This window comes from Lissotriton helveticus, chromosome 7 (genome assembly GCF_964261635.1).
Source record: "Lissotriton helveticus chromosome 7, aLisHel1.1, whole genome shotgun sequence".
Classification (NCBI taxonomy): Eukaryota; Metazoa; Chordata; class Amphibia; order Caudata; family Salamandridae; genus Lissotriton; species Lissotriton helveticus.
The window spans coordinates 5,817,044-5,839,535 of record NC_136068.1 but is presented as its reverse complement, the minus strand read 5'-3'; the positions used below and the strand labels follow the sequence as shown (position 1 = coordinate 5,839,535).

Below are 22,492 nucleotides of genomic sequence, written 5' to 3'. Positions count from 1 at the left end.
AATTCTTACTTCACTCCTCTTGATCTTTTTTCTCTTCCTCTTATATTATGGCTAATGTTCATAAAATTAAAGTAGTCTCATTAAATGTTAAAGGTTTACGTCATCCAGTTAAACGTAGAGATATTTGTTTTATACAGGAAACCCATATTGATGACAGAATCTTAGATTATATGAAAAATAGTGGGTTGATAATATGGTCTTCTCCTGCAAATGGCAAAAAAATGGTATGGCTATTCTTTTTGCAAAAAGATTACATTGCCAAATTTTGAGTAAAATTTCAGATACTGAAGGGAGATATGTCATAGTTAAAATGAAAGTTCATAATTCAGTCATATTTTTACTAAATGTTTATGGCCGTACTGCGGATGATCCTGTTTTTTGGTCTAATCTTACAACTGAAGTTCTACAATTGGGTAAAGTTCCTCTAATTGTTGGAGGTGATTTTAATGCTATATTTGATCTGTTATTATATAGATTATCTCTTACTAAATTTAGTCCTCTTAAAGTTTTTATGCTTTCAAATCATTTATTTAAACCATAAAATTAGTTGATATGTGGCGACTACACTTCCCCATAGAAAAAAGTTTTACATTCTTTTCTAACCCACATAATTCTCATTCTAGGCTTGATTATTTATTAGTCTTCAAGCAATTAATTAACTCAGTGAGTACACCTATGATTGGTAACATTGATATTTCGGATCACGCTTTGATTTCTTTTGTTTTGAATTTAAATTATTATTATTATTATTAATCGGGTTTTATAAAGCGCAAACAACCCGGAGGCCTCGTAGCGCTATGTACCGTCATACTAAGGAGACAGGAGAAAAGATTAGTTGAATAGGTAAGTTTTCAGATCCTTCCGAAATTTAAGAAGACTAGGTTCACTACGAAGGATGGTGGGCAAGGAATTCCATTTCTTTGCAGCATTCCAGGAGAAAGAGCGACCACCCCATCTAGTACGTTTGATCTTAGTGACAGTAGCTAGGAAAGCAGTGCTGGAACGCAAAGTTCTGTGAGGAAGATAGGGTTCCGCTAGGGAACAGATCATAGTAGGTGCAGTTTTCCACATGGCTTTGTGCATGATGCACAGGGATTTAAACACCACTCTGGCCTTAATGGGGAGCCAGTGCAGTTTCCTCAGGGCCATGGTACCTGATTGTCGTTTGTTAAGGCCTAGTAGGAGGCGGGCTGCAGCGTTTTGTGTCACCTGCAACTTCCTTATTGTAAAAGCGGGAGCCCCTAAGTATAGGGAGTTCCCGTAGTCCAAACGAGACAAGATAATGGCTTGCACCATTATTCTGCGAGCTTCAAAAGGGAGCAATGGTAACACCTTTCTCAACATACGCATGAGCCCAAAGCATATGGCGGACAGAGTAGTGGCTTGCTGCAGAAAACTGAGGTTAGTGTCCAGCCAAATGCCCAGGCTCTTTACATGGGACTTAGGTTGAGGCGGGGGGCCCATACACGAGGGCCAGTCTGGTAGAGGGCTGGGAATGGCTGAGTTGCCTAGCATCAATAGCTCTGTTTTCTCGCCGTTTAATTTTAGATGCGAGGTAGCCATCCACTGAGCAACCGCTGCCAGACAGTTGCTTAACTTAGCAGAGGAGGAGTCCGCCTGGTTCATGGATACGACTAATTCAACTTTTACAAAGCAGTCTAGATGGCTAATGAATACAGACATTGTTCTTATTTAACTTAGTAAACCTAACCTCTTAAATGCCATTCAGGAATATTTCCTTCTTAATCCTGAAGGTTATACTTCTATGGTTAATAGATGGGACACTTTCAAAGCCTATATTAGATGTGTAACTAATTCCCTTATGGCCTACAAAAATAAAACCTTTAATGCAAATATTACAAATTTAGCAAAGCAAATTGCAAAATTTTAGAGACTTTTTATTACGTCTAATGATCCTCAATATAGAGTTAAATAACAAAAACTTTTATATGAGTTTAACCCAATCCTTAGCAAAAGGGCTAGCATTCAGATTTCTAATTCTAAAGCCAAATTTTGTTTTAATGTCAATAGATCTGGAAGACTTTTAGCTAATTATTTGTGTATAAAAAAAGATAAAACTCAAATAAATTCAATTCAGGGCTCTCATGGTAAATTTGCTTTATCCGACAACTATATAGTTAATGAATTTTGGGATTTTTATTCTAATCTTTATAACGAACCCGATTTTGATGATATTTCTTTAATTGATACTTTTTTAACTAAATGTGGATTACCTAAAATTTCACAAACTGATAAAATGGGGCTTGACTCACCATTATTCAAGATGAAATTCTGTCAGTCATAAAATCTCTTAAAAAAAAAAAATCTCCTGGTCCCGATGGTATTCCTGCTGAGTTTTACAAAGAATTTCAATTAAAACGTATTCCTTTTTTAATTCAACTTTTTACATGTTTTGGTTCTACAGGAATTACCTCAGGTTCTTTTACTGAGGCTTTAATTATTGTACTTCCCAAACCTGATAAAGATCCCACACATGTGTCAAATTATCGTCTTATCTCTTTTATTAATCAAGATTGTAAATTATATGCTAAAATACTTGCTTCTAGATTGTCCCCTGTGTTAGATTCTATTATTCATCCAGATCAATCTGGTTTTACAAAGAATAGATATTCTGCCAATAATACAAGAACTTTGCTACATGTTATTGAAGAAGGATCCACTTTAACTCTACCATCAGGAATTCTTGCATTAGATGCTGAGAAAGCATTTGATAAAATTCACTGGCAATTTTTATTCCATACATTATTATCATTTGATTTTGGTGACTCATTTATCCGCATGATTTCTGCTTTGTATTCTGCTCCAACTGCTCGCTTATTTATCAATGGCCAAGTTTCAAACCAATTCTTCCTTTTTAGAGGTACAAGACAAGGTTTCCTTCTTTCCCTGCTTTTGTTTCTTATAGGTATTGAACCTTTACTTCTATAAGAAAATGTGACAATATTATAGGAATCAAAGTTAAGGACGTCATTATTAAAACCTTAGCTTATGCTGATGATGTAGTTTTATTTATTAGTGATCCTTTATCCCCATTGCCTCCTCTATTAGTGATTATTTCGAGAGAAAAAAACAGTTTCTGGATATAAATTAAACACTAATAAAACTGTTTTTTCCCTTTAAATATTTATTGTACTCCTGAAATGATACCTATGAATCAAATTATTTGGCAAAAGGATACATTGAAGTTTCTTGTTATTCTGTTTGCTTCATCCATAAAATTAACAATAACATTGAACTGTGATTTCATCTTAAATTATATTAAGGATAAAACATCCAAATGGTCTTCACTTCACCTTTCATGGTGGGGAAGAATGGATTCTATTAAAATGACTATTGCTCCTAATATCTTTTATACCCTTGCCATGATTCCTACACAATTTTCATTAAAGTTTTACAAGGATGTTGACAAACTTCTTTCCAAATTTCTTTGGAATAACAAGTCACCATGTATTAGTTATAAAAAATTAAAACTGCCCAAATGTAATGTAGGTCTTGGATTACCTGATTTTTTTCATTACCATAAAGCTTTTATTTTAAAACAAAGTTCCATATAGTTTAACCATCCCTTTTTAAGTAATTCACCTATGTGGCTTCTTATTGAGGAATCAATAGCCCATCGAAGCAGTGTTGAAAGTATATGCTGCCAAATGTACCGCCATTGCCATGTATGGGGCCGATCTGTGGGGCTTTAGGCCAGTTGCATCGCTCCAGGTCACAGAGGACAATTTTTTAAAAACACTTCTTTCCCTCCCAAGATCCACCGCAAGCTTCATAGTTCACCAGGAATGCGGCGTGGGTTACTTGGAGGATAAAATTGCTATGACCCCCTTATTAAAATGGCTGGCAGTTTGGTTAAACCCAGAAATCTTAAAAGACTGCTTGTTGCTAGATCACTGGGCAAAGATCCCCTGGTTGAAATACGTGAAACAAACTTGTGAAAAGCTGGGTCGGCCTGAATTGTTTGATAAACCTTCCAGTTTGGTGAAAGGAGATTTGAAATGGGCCAAAAACACTTTTTTGCTGAAAAGAGAAATGGATAGAGAGGACAGAGAGCTGCTAAAGCCCTCTGTCAGGACCCATCAGCTGATTGTTTCTTCTGGCCCTGAACCGGAACTGTACCTCAAAGTTGTTAATGATGCCAATCATAGGTATTTGTTAACAAGGTTCCGACTGAACAAAATTCATCTCCTAATTTCTGGCCGCCCTGCTTGGACCAGGAGTAGGGACTTAGATCTATGCAAATGCGATGGCTGCTCAATTATGGACACTGTTCATTTCTTGTTTTTTTGTGATCACTTTAAGGGTATAAGATCAAAATTCATTATACCACTGTTAAAGGGAAAAGGTTTTAGGCAAGTGAAGCCAGCTCTGTTGTACCTTCAACTCTTGACAGAAATATGGGAAATTTATAACGTGGCTAAATTCTTAACCATAGCAGTGAGACTTGGCAAAAGGATCGCTTGGTCCTAGTTGATTTTTCACAAATGTATACTATTGTATGATTTTTTTTTTTTTTTTAATTAGGTGATCAATGTTTATGCTGTTGTTTTTAAATTCTTGTCACCATGTATTGCATATCGTATTGGGCACTCCCTGTCTTGCATCTATGTCGTATTTTATTACAAATCATGCAGCCTGGTGACTTGTGGACCTTTTTAATATCTGTACACTTTTATGGTTTTTGTGATTTAAAACCGAATAAAGTATCTTTGATGATGATGATGAATAGCAAAACCATCCCCACTACCAACTTTGGCTACCATGTCTAATAAATCATCATTTTTTCATAATTCTGTTATTCTTAAATTCACTAAAATTATTTTTTATGATTTTGATTCCATTTTTCAATCCCCCGTGCTGAATACGGAAGATATGTCATTATGGCATAGCATGGTCATTAAATTAAATTAAATAGAAATATCAGTTTCTGGTATTCCTGGATTAATGCTGGTATTTTCCATCTTAAAGATGTTTATTACAATAATGCTTTCATATCATTTGAGGCTTTACAAACAAAATTTAGTTTACCTCAGTCTGACCTTAAAAATATGAATATTTGTGTAATTCAGTTTTAGATTCATTTCCTCATGTTATTCCTTCTAATGTTAAAGCTGATTTATCAATTTATATTCAAACTGTTTTCACTTCATCCCACAGTGTTTCTATTTGATATAAAAAATTGTCTAATTCTCTAGGAAACAACATTAATATGATTTCAGTATTTTGGAATAATGAATTTTCAATCTCCTCATCTGTTGATATTTTGAAAGATATTTGGCTTAGCAGTATTTCTGGTTGGTTACCTGTCTCGCTTTATCAAACGAACTCTTATATTGTATTCAACTGTTTATGGACTCCATTACGTTTATTTAAAGCTAAACTCCTTCAATCTTCAATTTGTTGTCACTGTAAATTACACACTGGTACGTTACAACATATGCTTTTTAATTTTCCCTTAGTTTTTAAATTTTGGACTGAAGTTTGGGATATTATAAAAAATACATTAAATATTCATGGTGAGGTTTCATTCAAATTATTAATATGCAAATCTGCTGTTCTTTCGCAAAACTTAAATGAAGGTAAACTCTTCAATTTTCTAATTTCAGCTGCTTTAAAATCCATTACATTCTGTTGGAAAGATGTTTCGCTATTATCAGTTTATGCTTGGTGGTCATGGGTTATATTTACAAGAAGAGGAGCTCAGTTATCCTTGAATGGTATTATTCATAATTCTAATTCTTATCACTCTTTTTATAAACCTGTTGATATTTTTTTATCTTCTTAATTATATATATATGTGTAGTTCTCTTTTGTATTGCTATTATAACAGACCAATTTCTATGATATAGTAGCTCTATTTATAGTCAATGCATTCGTTTAATAGTGGTTTCCTTTTCCTCCCCTTTTATTTATTTATTTTATTGTATTTTTTTTCCAATTAATATTTGCAATTTCGTTACCTTCTGTAATTCATATGAGGTTTCTTATATCTCTGTATTGTGATTAGGTATTTCCGCTAAATGCTATTTTTTCTGTATTGTCTTTGTTTGTTTAATATGAAAACTCAATTGTAGGAAGGTTGACCCCTGACTATGGTTGCCCCCAACTTTTTGCCTGGTGTTTTGCTGGTTTTCTGACTTAGTTGACCTGAGGCCCTGCTATTCAGGACCTCAGGCCCACTGCTCTCTCTGTAAAATGGATTCCATGTGCCTTAGGTACATATCCAAATTGGATACTGAGCCACCTTATCAGTCCCTGTACAGTGTACCTTAGGTACCCAGGGCATAGGTGTACCCAGGGCCTACCAGGGGCTGCAGCATGTATTATGCCACCCCTGGCTGGCCATCCAAATCTGACACAACTGGCTGCACGACAGCTGGGGCAAGGTGGTGTACTCACCCTTTGCTTTAGATATAGTATACCTATATCTAACCCTAAAAATGGACACACAGATCTCCTATCAGTCACTCCTATAGCAGGCCTTAACAATCCTGAAGGCAGAGTGCTTGGAATCGTGTGAGATGGTGCTCTAGCATGAGCTGAGCCTGTCTGCGGCTTTCGGGATCCATCCCTTAGCCGTTTCCATGATATCGCATACCATATACTCTTAAGTGCATTATAATCCTCGCGGTTATGTGCCAACTCTGGTATCGCTTTATCAAAACATGTCGAGTAAGGTGTCATACGAATTGGAATACTAACCCCTCGCCAATTCTGGCGACGGGGTTAGCATTCCACCCTTCTAGAGGGACACGACATGCCTGTAACCTATAACCCGGTTAAAAGTCAGACAGAGCCTTAGCATCCACAAAATGGATGCTGCCACCGAGACACAAGTCTGCCCTCCTGCTGCTGGGAGTCCTCCCAGAGCAGGAGATAAGGACAAAGGGTTTCCTGCCAGGGGCGGTGCCAGCACCGTCCCAGACAGGGTTTTGTGTATTGTAGGTAGGCAGGGCTTTAGAGGAAGGTGACTGCAAGTAGCACCCCGGTGCTCACTGTGCATAGGCCGGCTTGAACCAGTTCCAGGGTCACTCCAGACCCTGTGCTGGGGAAAAGCCCGCCAAGGAAGTGGGTGTAACCACCCCCCTCCTAGTCCCACCCATAGGGCAGGACTTAGTCGCGTGCCAGCCCCTTTTTACAGGATAAAGGTAGAGACTGGCCCCCTTCCAAATCAGATCATCTTTGGAATCAAGATACCACTTTCCACGAAAGGACTTCACGATTTCTTCCTCAAGATTCTCCCTTGTGGCTAAGGAGTAGTCACCCTGCATCCGCAGGCACCATCTAAGAACACTGCGGTCTGCTGCACGTCCTTCCTCCGGAATCCGACTGCCCAGCTCGACGAGACCCGGCTTCCCTGGCACCTCTGACCTCTACCCACCTCTACAGCCCAGCTGAGAACCGTGGGTGCGACGAGACCTCGAGGGACCGGCCATCGCCAAGACTGCACGACTTCTGCACAGCAAGCCCACCGAGTAATTTCCTGGTGAGTGCTTTGGGGTCCGAGAAGCCCCCACCCTGAGCAGCTCCAGCACCGAAGAGCAGCCCCCCAGCATCTCCACGATCTGCGTGGGGCCCTTCTGCTTTTTACTGCTCACCGCGTTGTTTGGCTACTAGCCCGCTGGCTTGTGGCCTTCCTGACGACGCCCGACGACATTTCTGCTGCTGGTCTGGTTGCTCCAGACTGGCCCTTGCTCCCTCCCAGAAGAGGAGCACCCCGGACCCTCCTGGTCCACTCAAGACGCCATTTTGAGTCCACCGCGTGGGCTTGAATTAGCCAAGGCTTGTTGCCCAATCCTGGGTAACTTCGACGCCAACGACTTCATCCTCCGTGGGACAGCTCGCACCTCCATCCTGGTCGCCGACAACGCCTCCTGGTCCGAGAGACTGCAGAGCCCAGCAGCGCCCACTCACCTGACTGCGGTGACTTCGCCCGGTGCCATCCTGGTGCCCACTTAATCACTGGCTAGTGATTCAAGAACTTGGTCCCCTCTGCTTTCAGGTTTTCTTCTTCCTTGATCCAGGCTTGGATCCATCGAACTTTCCTTCACTGGTCGCCTGCCAGCAACTTCTTCCTTCCAGGCTCCTGGTCCGGCAACGAGATCCCCGACGTCTTTTCAGACCTATGCAGCTGCAGCCCCTGGGCTAGGTAACTTCGGCACTCCGGTGTCCCAGCATAGCCTCACTATCCAAGGGTCAGGATCCACTGTCGTTTTCTCCCTACCAGGTCGGGTTCGCCCGTGAACACTAACTTTGTGAATTCTAGCTTCCATAGACTTTGTCCCGCATCCCGCGTGAGAGTGCACACTCTGCACCCGAGTCCCCTGGGCCTCCTAGTAGTAATCTAACGATTCCCTAGTCCAGTCCTAGCGATTCCAAAGCCTATTAGAACTGTTACTTACCTGCTAGTAATTCGCATTCCACTTTTAGCGTATATGGTTTTTCGTGCCCCTCGGGCATTTGTGTAACGTGCTAACTTAAAAGTATTTTCGTAAGAGTTTTGTTGTGTGCTTAGCACCCTGTCCTCATAAAGAGTACAGGGTTGTTGTGATTCTAATAAATACATTGTTTATTTTCATAACACTTGTGTGGTGTCCTTTCACTGGGTGTTCAAGGGGTAATGTGATGGTAAAACAGCTGGCTTAACACGCCCTCTAGAGTCTTAGCCTTAGACTGCTCGTATCCATGCTACTAGGATAGCTGGTCTATAAGGTTGACTTACAACCAATCATCAATAAGGGTTGTTTGGACTGATATATAGTGATCACTAGAATAGTGAGCACTGCACATCAGGCCAACTTCTCACATTGGTGGCAGCGGTGGGGATTTGAGCTTGCTGTTGTTTTACCACACATGCCCTAAGAATATCTTGTGAAAGATCACATAAGTACTAAAGGTACATATAACTTAGCTTAGAATACTCTGAGTTCTACTGAACCAGCTGTTGTAGCTCCTAGGGCCTAGCACACCCTAAACTACAACTCTAGCAAGGGATCAGTAGGCAAACATATAGTGTAGGTAAGTGCACCACTTACACCTCACTAGAAAAGCATGTCGACTCAGGGGGACTCTACTGAGACTCCCCTGGTCAGCTTTGACCCTCCACAGGTCACTTCAAGATATGCAGCTCTCAATTTTCAGGAGATGAGGCAACTCTGTGTCTCCAGGAAACTGAAGCAGGGGTCTAACCCCACCCTTCCCTTTCTGATAGGTCTCTTAGAGACATATGATGCCAGAAAGCTCTCTCAGTTACATGAGAGCATGCCAGCCTTAGAGGGAACCTCTGGGGATCCAGACCTCCCCAACACTGATTCAGCAGTTGAGGAGGAGGATCAGGAGGTACTCTCTGGGGATGAGGTAGACAAAGGTCTTGAGGTAGTCAGAAGGCTAACTAGGACCAACTTAGACTTACTTGGGCTAGGATCTGGGGGCCCCCCAGTACTGACCCGAAGTGGGCCTAACCTTGGAGTTAGGAGAGATAGATCTCTTTCTAGGGACTCCAATAGATCTCTGCACTCTAATGCCTCTTCTCAGGGGAGAAGGAATCCTCCACAGAGGAGATTTACTTCCCCTCAGAGAAAGGAGCATGAAGCTAGGATGAGACAAGCTGAACTGAGGATTGAAAGGGAAGAAATTGCCCTGGCCAAAGAGAAGCTTGCCCTGGCAAGAGAGCAGCAGATGAGTGGGCTAGCTCCCACTGGTGGCAGCAATCTCCCAAGAGATAGAGAGAAGGGTTTAGATACTAAACACCTGACTAAAATAGTGCCCCCCTTTAAGCAAGGGGATGACATCCAGAAATGGATGGCTGCTCTGGAGAGGGCCTGCACTGTGCAGGGCATTCCCCAGAGTCAGTGGGCAGCTATACTGTGGCTCTCCTTTGATGGTAAAGGTAGAGATAAGCTCCTCACTACAAGAGTAGAGGATGCTAACAATTACCAGGTCCTGAAAGATGCACTGGTTGATGGGTTTGGTTTAACCACTGAGCAGTACAGGTTGCTGTTCAGAGACACCCAGAAAACTCAGTCTCAGGACTGGTCAGACTTTGTTGATTGTGCCACTAAGGCTTTGGAAGGCTGGCTACTGGGTAGTAAGGTTACTGATTTCAAGGGATTGTATAATCTAATTATGAGAGAGCAAGTCTTAAATAATTGTCAGAACCAGTTATTACACCAGCACCTGGTAGACTCTGATCTGACCTCTCCACAAGAATTGGGTAAGAGGGCAGACAAATGGGTCAGAACCAGGATCAGGCCCAAGAACCAAGGTGGTGACCAGAAAAAGGAATCAACCAAGCCTCAAGAGAAGGGTGGGAATAAATCTCCAGATCAAACCACATCAGGGCCCCAAAAATCCTCTGAGGGGGGTGGGTCCCAGAATCCTTCCAATAACCAGAAGAAACCTTATTGTTATCCCTGTAAACAGGTGGGTCATTTAAAAACTGACAGCAGTTGCCCAAAGAATAACAATAAGGAAAACATACCCCCAAGTAACATTCCCAAACCTCCTGTTACTACTAGTAGTAATCCCCCAGGTGGTGGGAGTGCCCCCAAGAATTTGGGTGCATTTACTTTGGGAGTTCCTGGGGACTCTGGCCTAACCAGGTCCCCAAACTTAGATACTCTTGTCTGTGAGACTGGCATGGGGTTTGCCAACTTCACAACTTGTCCCAACACTTTGGGCAAGTACAGACAGGAGCCCCTCATCAATGGTATAAAAGTTGAGGCCTATAGAGATACAGGGGCTAGCATCACTATGGTGACTGAGAGTCTAGTCCCCTCAAGGCAACTTTTACCTGGTGCCACATACCAGGTGACCAATATTGATGGAGTACAGAGAGATCATCCCATGGCAGTGGTCAATCTCAGCTGGGGAGGTGTCACTGGCCACAAGAGAGTGGCAGTGTCACCAAACTTGCCTGTAGATTGCCTACTGGGGAATGATTTAGAGCTCTCAGCCTGGGCTGAAGTAGAGCAAGAGACCCATTCTAGAATGGTGAACATCCATGGTAAGGTTAGTGGGGCAGTGGTAGCCACAGCCCCAGTCCAAGATATCCTCCCTGAACAGGTCAGGAGGGTTGTGCCAGTCACAACCCAATCTCAGACAACTTCCTTCCCAGAACAGGTTGTCAAGGCTGTGATGGTCACGGCCCACACCCAAACTGAGCCCCCTCCTGAAAAGGTTGGGAGAGTTGTGATGGCCACAGCTCAAACTCAGACAGATGACAGTGTTGTGAAGCCTGAAACTATGGATCACTCCACTCAGACAGAGAGTATTGAGGAGGAAGAGAAATCTCCCTCCCACCAGACTTTAGGAAAGGATCAGCCTCCTCAGGGAACTGATCTGACCCCTTGTGAAGAAACTGCCACAGAGGTAGTCAGGCCTAGCCTGGCAGAACCCCTGATGTCAGTGGACCCTTCCAAGGTGGGACCCAGTCTGGAGCAGGTAACCTGCCCCTCTCTACCCTGCCTCCGTCAGCCCAGGGCTGTAGAGGTCAGGGAGGCCAGTGTTGGACCCCAAAGGGCCCCCTGTCCAAAAGAATTTCCCAATCAGCAGATTAAGGGCACTGAAGCTAGTAGTCCTAGCCAGGTGAAAATAAAACATACTCCTGAGGGATCCCCCTTAAAATTAGTTAGGGACCTCCCACAGATGGACACTGTTGGGCACAGCCAAACTTGGGACCTGAGGGCCCCAGACCTGACCTGTCCCTCCAGTAAGCCAAACAGAGGGACCCAACCTCCAGCTGTAGGTAGCCAGAGGTTGACCCTGAGAGCCCAAAACAACTCAGTCTTGGAAAGAAAGGCCTATATGGTGGAAAATGATTGGAGGAAGCTGAGCCCAAAATTAGTGGAGCCTCACTTCAGTACTCCATTTCAGCACCAGCCTTTTTCTTTGACAAAACACACCACAGGTAGAGATTCCCTATGGTGGAGACCCTCAGACACCCTTAGGGTGAGGGATTGCTTAGTGGACCATGACATAGGGGGTAACCATGCCAGTGCTGGTACTTCCTTAAATGGCCACTTAGGCAATATAGGCTTACCTGGACAAGGATAGCCTTATCTCCTTTCGTTTGGGGGGGGGTTATGTAGGAAGGTTGACCCCTGACTATGGTTGCCCCCAACTTTTTGCCTGGTGTTTTGCTGGTTTTCTGACTTAGTTGACCTGAGGCCCTGCTATTCAGGACCTCAGGCCCACTGCTCTCTCTGTAAAATGGATTCCATGTGCCTTAGGTACATATCCAAATTGGATACTGAGCCACCTTATCAGTCCCTGTACAGTGTACCTTAGGTACCCAGGGCATAGGTGTACCCAGGGCCTACCAGGGGCTGCAGCATGTATTATGCCACCCCTGGCTGGCCATCCAAATCTGACACAACTGGCTGCACGACAGCTGGGGCAAGGTGGTGTACTCACCCTTTGCTTTAGATATAGTATACCTATATCTAACCCTAAAAATGGACACACAGATCTCCTATCAGTCACTCCTATAGCAGGCCTTAACAATCCTGAAGGCAGAGTGCTTGGAATCGTGTGAGATGGTGCTCTAGCATGAGCTGAGCCTGTCTGCGGCTTTCGGGATCCATCCCTTAGCCGTTTCCATGATATCGCATACCATATACTCTTAAGTGCATTATAATCCTCGCGGTTATGTGCCAACTCTGGTATCGCTTTATCAAAACATGTCGAGTAAGGTGTCATACGAATTGGAATACTAACCCCTCGCCAATTCTGGCGACGGGGTTAGCATTCCACCCTTCTAGAGGGACACGACATGCCTGTAACCTATAACCCGGTTAAAAGTCAGACAGAGCCTTAGCATCCACAAAATGGATGCTGCCACCGAGACACAAGTCTGCCCTCCTGCTGCTGGGAGTCCTCCCAGAGCAGGAGATAAGGACAAAGGGTTTCCTGCCAGGGGCGGTGCCAGCACCGTCCCAGACAGGGTTTTGTGTATTGTAGGTAGGCAGGGCTTTAGAGGAAGGTGACTGCAAGTAGCACCCCGGTGCTCACTGTGCATAGGCCGGCTTGAACCAGTTCCAGGGTCACTCCAGACCCTGTGCTGGGGAAAAGCCCGCCAAGGAAGTGGGTGTAACCACCCCCCTCCTAGTCCCACCCATAGGGCAGGACTTAGTCGCGTGCCAGCCCCTTTTTACAGGATAAAGGTAGAGACTGGCCCCCTTCCAAATCAGATCATCTTTGGAATCAAGATACCACTTTCCACGAAAGGACTTCACGATTTCTTCCTCAAGATTCTCCCTTGTGGCTAAGGAGTAGTCACCCTGCATCCGCAGGCACCATCTAAGAACACTGCGGTCTGCTGCACGTCCTTCCTCCGGAATCCGACTGCCCAGCTCGACGAGACCCGGCTTCCCTGGCACCTCTGACCTCTACCCACCTCTACAGCCCAGCTGAGAACCGTGGGTGCGACGAGACCTCGAGGGACCGGCCATCGCCAAGACTGCACGACTTCTGCACAGCAAGCCCACCGAGTAATTTCCTGGTGAGTGCTTTGGGGTCCGAGAAGCCCCCACCCTGAGCAGCTCCAGCACCGAAGAGCAGCCCCCCAGCATCTCCACGATCTGCGTGGGGCCCTTCTGCTTTTTACTGCTCACCGCGTTGTTTGGCTACTAGCCCGCTGGCTTGTGGCCTTCCTGACGACGCCCGACGACATTTCTGCTGCTGGTCTGGTTGCTCCAGACTGGCCCTTGCTCCCTCCCAGAAGAGGAGCACCCCGGACCCTCCTGGTCCACTCAAGACGCCATTTTGAGTCCACCGCGTGGGCTTGAATTAGCCAAGGCTTGTTGCCCAATCCTGGGTAACTTCGACGCCAACGACTTCATCCTCCGTGGGACAGCTCGCACCTCCATCCTGGTCGCCGACAACGCCTCCTGGTCCGAGAGACTGCAGAGCCCAGCAGCGCCCACTCACCTGACTGCGGTGACTTCGCCCGGTGCCATCCTGGTGCCCACTTAATCACTGGCTAGTGATTCAAGAACTTGGTCCCCTCTGCTTTCAGGTTTTCTTCTTCCTTGATCCAGGCTTGGATCCATCGAACTTTCCTTCACTGGTCGCCTGCCAGCAACTTCTTCCTTCCAGGCTCCTGGTCCGGCAACGAGATCCCCGACGTCTTTTCAGACCTATGCAGCTGCAGCCCCTGGGCTAGGTAACTTCGGCACTCCGGTGTCCCAGCATAGCCTCACTATCCAAGGGTCAGGATCCACTGTCGTTTTCTCCCTACCAGGTCGGGTTCGCCCGTGAACACTAACTTTGTGAATTCTAGCTTCCATAGACTTTGTCCCGCATCCCGCGTGAGAGTGCACACTCTGCACCCGAGTCCCCTGGGCCTCCTAGTAGTAATCTAACGATTCCCTAGTCCAGTCCTAGCGATTCCAAAGCCTATTAGAACTGTTACTTACCTGCTAGTAATTCGCATTCCACTTTTAGCGTATATGGTTTTTCGTGCCCCTCGGGCATTTGTGTAACGTGCTAACTTAAAAGTATTTTCGTAAGAGTTTTGTTGTGTGCTTAGCACCCTGTCCTCATAAAGAGTACAGGGTTGTTGTGATTCTAATAAATACATTGTTTATTTTCATAACACTTGTGTGGTGTCCTTTCACTGGGTGTTCAAGGGGTAATGTGATGGTAAAACAGCTGGCTTAACACGCCCTCTAGAGTCTTAGCCTTAGACTGCTCGTATCCATGCTACTAGGATAGCTGGTCTATAAGGTTGACTTACAACCAATCATCAATAAGGGTTGTTTGGACTGATATATAGTGATCACTAGAATAGTGAGCACTGCACATCAGGCCAACTTCTCACATCAATGAAATATTTTGAACTAATAAAAAAAAAGACTCTTTTCTAACTGAGGCAGCCTTCGGTAGGTGGTCTGAGGGAACTCTTCACAGAATAAAAGCGGAGTGATCCAGTTTCTCACCTTCCTCCAGGCGAGCTTTGGGTCGTGGGAGCCTGAGCCAGAACAGGACAGGTCCAGGTCACCGCCCAGGGAGACGGTGGTGGCTTTGGCTGGAACCAGACGCAGTGGATCAAGATCTGGAAACAAAGGACAGATGTGAATCCGCGAGAAACACATCAGATGAGCCAGGGAAGAGGAGAGCAACAAAGAGTCGAGAGGTGGGCAGGAGAGCAGAAACGAAGAGAAGCAAAGAGAACAAGAAGAAATGAGATCAGGAAGAAAAGAAACAAAGAGACGAGAGGGGGGCAGGAGAGCAGAAACTAAGAAGCAAAGAGAACAAGAAGCAATGAGATGAGGAAGAACAGAAACAAAGAGATGAGAGGGGGTCAGGACATCAGAAGCTAAGAGAAGCAAAGACAAGATGTGTGGAAAGAGAAGAAGAATACATGAGATCGGGAAGAACAGAAGCAAAGAGAGGACAGAGTGGGAGGAAAGACAACAAGACAGGGTGAGAACAGAGAGAAGACAAGACAAGATAGGAACAAAGACAAGGCATTGAAACAGTAGATGTGATGATCCCGCGGGACCCTTCGAATGCCAAGAGCACTGAGGGAGCCACGGGCGGCGTGCCGCCATAGAAAGAGTGAATGTGATGCTCCCGCAGGACGCTTGGAATGCCAGGAGCACTGAGGGAGCCACGGGCGGCGTGCCGCCATAGAAAGAGTAGATGTGATGCTCCCGCAGGACCCTTCGAATGCCAGGAGCACTGAGGGAGCCACGGGCGGCGTGCCGCCATAGAAAGAGTAGATGTGATGCTCCCGCAGGACGCTTCGAACGCCTCACGGCAGGAGCACTGAGGGAGCCACGGGCGGCGTGCCGCCATAGAAAGAGTAGATGTGATGCTCCCGCAGGACGCTTCGAACGCCTCACGGCAGGAGCACTGAGGGAGCCACGGGCGGCGTGCCACCATAGAAACACTAGATGTGATGCTCCCGCAGGACGCTTGGAATGCCTCACGGCAGGAGCACTGAGGGAGCCACGGGCAGCGTGCCGCCATAGAAACACTAGATGTGATGCTCCCGCAGGACCCTTCGAATGCCAGGAGCACTGAGGGAGCCACGGGCAGCGTGCCACCATTGAAACAGTAGATGTGATGATCCCGCGGGACCCTTTGAATGCCAAGAGCACTGAGGGAGCCACGGGCGGCGTGCCGCCATAGAAAGAGTGAATGTGATGCTCCGGCAGGTCTCTTGGGATGCCTCACGGCCGGGGCACTGAGGGAGCCACGGGCGGCGTGCCACCATAGAAACAGTATATGTGATGCTCCCGGACCCTTCGAATGCCTCACGGCAGTGGTACTGAGCGAGCCACGGGCGGCGTGCCACCATAGAAAGAGTGAATGTGATGCTCCGGCCGGTCTCTTCGAATGCCTCACGGCCGGGGCACTGAGGGAGCCACGGGCGGCGGGCCACCATAGAAACTGTAGATGTGATGCTCCCGCAGGACCCTTCGAATGCCAGGAGCACTGAGGGAGCCACGGGCGGCGTGCCACCATAGAAAGAGTAGATGTGATGATCCCGGACCCTTCGAACGCCAGGAGCACTGAGGGAGCCACGGGCGGCGTGCCACCATAGAAAGAGTGAATGTGATGCTCCCGCGGGACCCTTCGAATGCCAGGAGCACTGAGGGAGCCACGGGCGGCGTGCCACCATAGAAAGAGTGAATGTGATGCTCCCGCGGGACCCTTCGAATGCCAGGAGCACTGAGGGAGCCACGGGCGGCGTGCCATCATAGAAAGAGTGAATGTGATGCTCCGGCAGGTCTCTTGGAATGCCTCACGGCAGGAGCACTGAGGGAGCCACGGGCGGCGTGCCATCATAGAAAGAGTGAATGTGATGCTCCGGCAGGTCTCTTGGAATGCCTCACGGCCGGGGCACTGAGGGAGCCACGGGCGGCGTGCCGCCATAGAAAGAGTGAATGTGATGCTCCGGCAGGTCTCTTGGAATGCCTCACGGCCGGGGCACTGAGGGAGCCACGGGCGGCGTGCCACCATAGAAAGAGTAGATGTGATGATCCCGGACCCTTCGAATGCCTCACGGCAGTGGTACTGAGCGAGCCACGGGCGGCGTGCCGCCATAGAAAGAGTGAATGTGATGCTCCGGCAGGTCTCTTGGAATGCCTCACGGCCGGGGCACTGAGGGAGCCACGGGCGGCGTGCCGCCATAGAAAGAGTGAATGTGATGCTCCGGCAGGTCTCTTGGAATGCCTCACGGCCGGGGCACTGAGGGAGCCACGGGCGGCGTGCCACCATAGAAAGAGTAGATGTGATGATCCCGGACCCTTCGAACGTCCAGGAGCACTGAGGGAGCCACGGGCGGCGGGCCGCCATTGAAACAGTAGATGTGATGATCCCGGACCCTTCGAACGTCCAGGAGCACTGAGGGAGCCACGGGCGGCGTGCCGCCATAGAAAGAGTGAATGTGATGCTCCGGCAGGTCTCTTGGAATGCCTCACGGCCGGGGCACTGAGCGAGCCACGGGAGGCGTGCCTCCATAGAAAGAGTGAATGTGATGCTCCCGCAGGACGCTTGGAATGCCAGGAGCACTGAGGGAGCCACGGGCGGCGTGCCACCATAGAAAGAGTGAATGTGATGATCCCGGACCCTTCGAACGCCAGGAGCACTGAGGGAGCCACGGGCGGCGTGCCACCATAGAAAGAGTAGATGTGATGATCCCGGACCCTTCGAACGCCAGGAGCACTGAGGGAGCCACGGGCGGCGTGCCACCATAGAAAGAGTGAATGTGATGCTCCCGCGGGACCCTTCGAATGCCAGGAGCACTGAGGGAGCCACGGGCGGCGTGCCACCATAGAAAGAGTGAATGTGATGCTCCGGCCGGTCTCTTGGAATGCCTCACGGCCGGGGCACTGAGGGAGAAGATGGCAAGGACTCAGCCTCAGGAAGGATAGAGTAGATGCTGAAGTAAGGTCCTTGGGATGCCGCACGGCAGGGACCCCTGGGAGCAGGGAGGGTCCATCAGTGTCACAGGGCGCGTGGGACGGCATTCGAAGCCCGCGTAGGTCCAGACGGACGCCCTCCAAGTCGGTAGCAAGTTGAAGCCGAGACCCGTGAAGCGGCAGCCCTGACAGGTGGTCCCTCCTCTCCCGGGAAACTGAGGAGGCTGGGTCCATACTGCGAGCAGAAAGAAGCGCAAAGACCAGTAAATATGTGAATGTAAATATGTAACATGGACATTAAGAGAACTGTTGGTGTGACAGGACCATGAATTCCACAAACGTATAAACATATGATGTTGAATAAACTGCGACCTTTGAAGGCACCAAAGCAAGTTGTTAGTGGTGATTTAAGGGTTAAAAGGAATGCAGTTGGTTGGAAGCTGGCAAGGAAGGGGAGGGGCAACTCGCCACCTGGAGGCGGTTTTACCTGAGGCATGAGCGTGCGCAGCGCCCCAGGGCACCCCTCCGCATGTGCTGGTCTCTTCCATTCATCCATGGTCATTCATGAACACGGAGCGCCTGTCCTCACTGCACACCCATGACTGAAGGACGGGTGGGTGCCTTTTATGGGAGCCCTTGAAAAACACGAGCCGCCCCCCAATCTACAGACCACAGCGCTGTGCCCATGTGCCTGGGCACAAGCACCGAACCCTTCTACATTGGCACGCTGGACACTCTCCTCTAGTTGGAAAGCAGCCCTTGCCTCTTGTTTCTGTAACCAGGCAGCCACCCTCCACTCCACTCCTCACCAGAGCAAGGCGAGAACAGCTCTCAGTGCAGCAAGTCCCTGCCAACCTGGGAGTAACACAAGCAGGCCAGGGCACAGGATCTGCGCCTGAGCAACCAAGGAGAAGAAAGGCAGCAAACTCCCCACCCCAAAGTCTATCAGCATGGAGAGGAGATGCAAGGGCACCCTTGGCACAGAGGGCACTGGCCTCTTGTGGGCACAGAGGGCACTGGCCTCTTGTGGGCACAGAGGGCACTGGCCTCTTGTGGGCACAGAGGGCACTGGGCACAGAGGGCACTGGCCTCTTGTGGGCACAGAGGGCACTGGACTCTTGTGGGCACAGAGGGCACTGGCCTCTTGTGGGCACAGAGGGCACTGGCCTCTTGCGGGCACAGCGGGCACTGGCCTCTTGCGGGCACAGCGGGCACTGGCCTCTTGTGGGCACAGCGGGCACTGGCCTCTTGTGGGCACAGCGGGCACTGGCCTCTTGTGGGCACAGAGGGTACTGGCCTGTTGTGGGCACTGGCCTCTTGTGGGCACAGAGGGCACTGGCCTCTTGTGAGCACAGCGGGCACTGGCCTCTTGGGGGCACAGAGGGCACTGGCCTCTTGTGGGCACAGAGGGCACTGGCCTCTTGTGGGCACAGAGGGCACTGGCCTCTTGTGGGCACAGCGGGCACTGGCCTCTTGTGGGCACAGCGGGCACTGGCCTCTTGTGAGCACAGCGGGCACTGGCCTTTTGTGGGCACAGAGGGCACTGGGCACAGAGGGCACTGGCATCTTGTGGGCACAGCGGGCACTGGCCTCTTGTGAGCACAGCGGGCACTGGCCTCTTGTGGGCACAGCGGGCACTGGCCTCTTGTGGGCACAGAGGGCACTGGCCTGTTGTGGGACTCACTACCCTGCCAGACGCTTCACTCTGTCACAGTACATATAAGGTGGAAGGCTCTGTGTTCTGGAGACGGGCACTCCAGCACAACAAATGTCCTGTGCCATCAGGGGACCCGGCCAGCTGAGATACCCAAGGATATACACCTTAGAAGCTCTCCGGTCACTTCCACTATGGATATATTCTATCATTCTGTAGCAACTAGAAACTTCAAAAGAGCCCTTGAAAGAAGGCACAGTAAACCACTCTTAAAATACCTGGTTCAAACTCCTCAGACCCTACTCATTACTGGCCAATAGCTAAAGTGTGTTAACATGCATTCGGACAATGACCCCCCCCCCCCTCTCAGCGACTGGAGACCCTTACGGGCGGGTAGTGCGCTTACAATTCCCTGATTGATTGATCGAAACAATGTCAACATGCATTGAAGGTAATCCGCTGTTGGAGTATCGGAACCGCCCCTCGGTCGCGGCACTAACACATCACCCACTGCACCATGGAACGACTGTAAAACAACTCATGACGCTCATGGTGTGGTGGCCATTCTCCGATTTGATCTTTCGTGGCCCTGACGTGATTCACTTCACCTGCTTGGACTCTTAACCCGAAGACGGTGTACATACGCCGACCATTACCGATTAGGTTCAACTGCCGACATGGGCTAAAATTATAACCTTGCTGAACTCGAATATTCCTGTACAAAAACGAAGACCACTATTTCACTAATGAAGGATCATGTACCTTCTGGACAAACTAATGTGAACAGATGGTTTGAGAAACTTTTTTTGAAAGGAGTAAGCCCTGAAGAAGTCTCGAGAAAGGGACGAAACACGTTGGCTACGCTGGTGGGAATATTTTGCACATTGCCAATAAAGAATTTTCAAAATACGACACGTCTGAACAAATCTGAATGAACTTGTGAACTCTGAATGTAAACTGCTTTTATTAAATAATACTTGAATTAAGTATTGTAATTAATTAATCGTGTTTTGACCAAAATAGATATTATTCTGAAAAAATAATAGATATTAAGTGCTGGTTTCTGGTGTATATGTGTGAGGATCATATCCGCTTATGAGGACAAGGAGGCTGTTTGTTTTTCTGAGCACCTCTCCTTTGGATTACACACTATGACTCGATAGGTGCGTTATCTAGAGTCCAGGCCTCAGTTTGTAAATCACCCTCCGCCATACTCCTCCGTTGCAAGATCCAGGCCTCAGTTTGTAAATCACCCTCCGCCATACTCCTCCGTTGCAAGATCCAGGCCTCAGTTTGTAAATCACCCTCCGCCATACTCCTCCGTTGCAAGATCCAGGCCTCAGTTTGTAAATCACCCTCCGCCATACTCCTCCGACGCAAGATCCAGGCCTCAGTTTGTAAATCACCCTCCGCCATACTCCTCCGTTGCAAGATCCAGGCCTCAGTTTGTAAATCACCCTCCGCCATACTCCTCCGTTGCAAGATCCAGGCCTCAGTTTGTAAATCACCCTCCGCCATACTCCTCCGACGCAAGATCCAGACCTCAGTTTGTAAAACACCCTCTGCCATACTCCTCCGACGCAGGATCCAGGCCTCAGTTTGTAAAACACCCTCCACCATACTCCTATGACGCGAAATCCAGGCCTCAATTTGTAAATCACCCTCTGCCATCCTCCTCCGCGGCGAGATCCAGGCCTCAGTTTGTAAATCACCCTCCGCCATCCTCCTCCGACGCAAGATCCAGGCCTCAGTTTGCAAATCACCCTCCGCCATACTCCTCCGTTGCAAGATCCAGGCCTCAGTTTGCAAATCACCCTCTGCCATACTCCTCCGACGCAAGATCCAGGCCTCAGTTTGTAAATCACCCTCCACCATACTCCTCCGACGCAAGAACCAGGCCTCAGTTTGCAAATCGCCCTCCGCCATACTCCCACGACACGAGATCCAGGCCTCAGTTTGCAAATCACCCTCCGCCATACTCCTCCGACCTGAGATCCAGGCCTCAGTTTGTAAATCACCCTCCGCCATACTCCTCCGTTGCAAGATCCAGGCCTCAGTTTGCAAATCACCCTCTGCCATACTCCTCCGACGCAAGATCCAGGCCTCAGTTTGTAAATCACCCTCCGCCATACTCCTCCGACCTGAGATCCAGGCCTCAGTTTGTAAATCACCCTCCACCATACTCCTCCGACGCAAGATCCAGGCCTCAGTTTGTAAATCACCCTCCGCCATACTCCTCCGACCTGAGATCCAGGCCTCAGTTTGCAAATCACCCTCCGCCATACTCCTCCGACGCGAGATCCAGGCCTCAGTTTGTAAATCACCCTCCGCCATACTCCTCCGACGCAAGATCCAGGCCTCAGTTTGCAAATCACCCTCCGCCATACTCCTATGACGCGAAATCCAGGCCTCAGTTTGTAAATCACTCTCTGCTATACTCCTCCGACGCGAGATCCAGGTCACAGTTTGTAAATCACCCTCCACCATACTCCCACGACGCGAGATCCAGGCCACAGTTTGTAAATCACCCTCCGCCATACTCCTCCGTTGCAAGATCCAGGCCTCAGTTTGCAAATCACCCTCTGCCATACTCCTCCGACGCAAGATCCAGGCCTCAGTTTGTAAATCACCCTCCACCATACTCCTCCGACGCAAGAACCAGGCCTCAGTTTGCAAATCGCCCTCCGCCATACTCCCACGACACGAGATCCAGGCCTCAGTTTGCAAATCACCTTCCGCCATACTCCTCCGACCTGAGATCCAGGCCTCAGTTTGTAAATCACCCTCCGCCATACTCCTCCGTTGCAAGATCCAGGCCTCAGTTTGCAAATCACCCTCTGCCATACTCCTCCGACGCAAGATCCAGGCCTCAGTTTGTAAATCACCCTCCACCATACTCCTCCGACGCAAGAACCAGGCCTCAGTTTGCAAATCACCCTCCGCC

The 22,492-nt window shown here is 48.2% G+C and overlaps 1 protein-coding gene across 2 annotated transcripts in view; it reads right to left on the bottom strand.

Moving 5' to 3' along the window:
* The window catches only part of BCAM (basal cell adhesion molecule (Lutheran blood group)), a 205,100-nt gene that overhangs the window by 26,182 nt on the left and 156,426 nt on the right, over positions 1 to 22,492 (bottom strand). For both annotated transcript variants that reach the window (XM_078651272.1, XM_078651273.1), the window contains exon 9: positions 14,961 to 15,076. In XM_078651272.1, the coding sequence (XP_078507398.1) occupies positions 14,961 to 15,076 (116 nt within the window). The remainder of the gene's footprint in view (positions 1 to 14,960; positions 15,077 to 22,492) is intronic.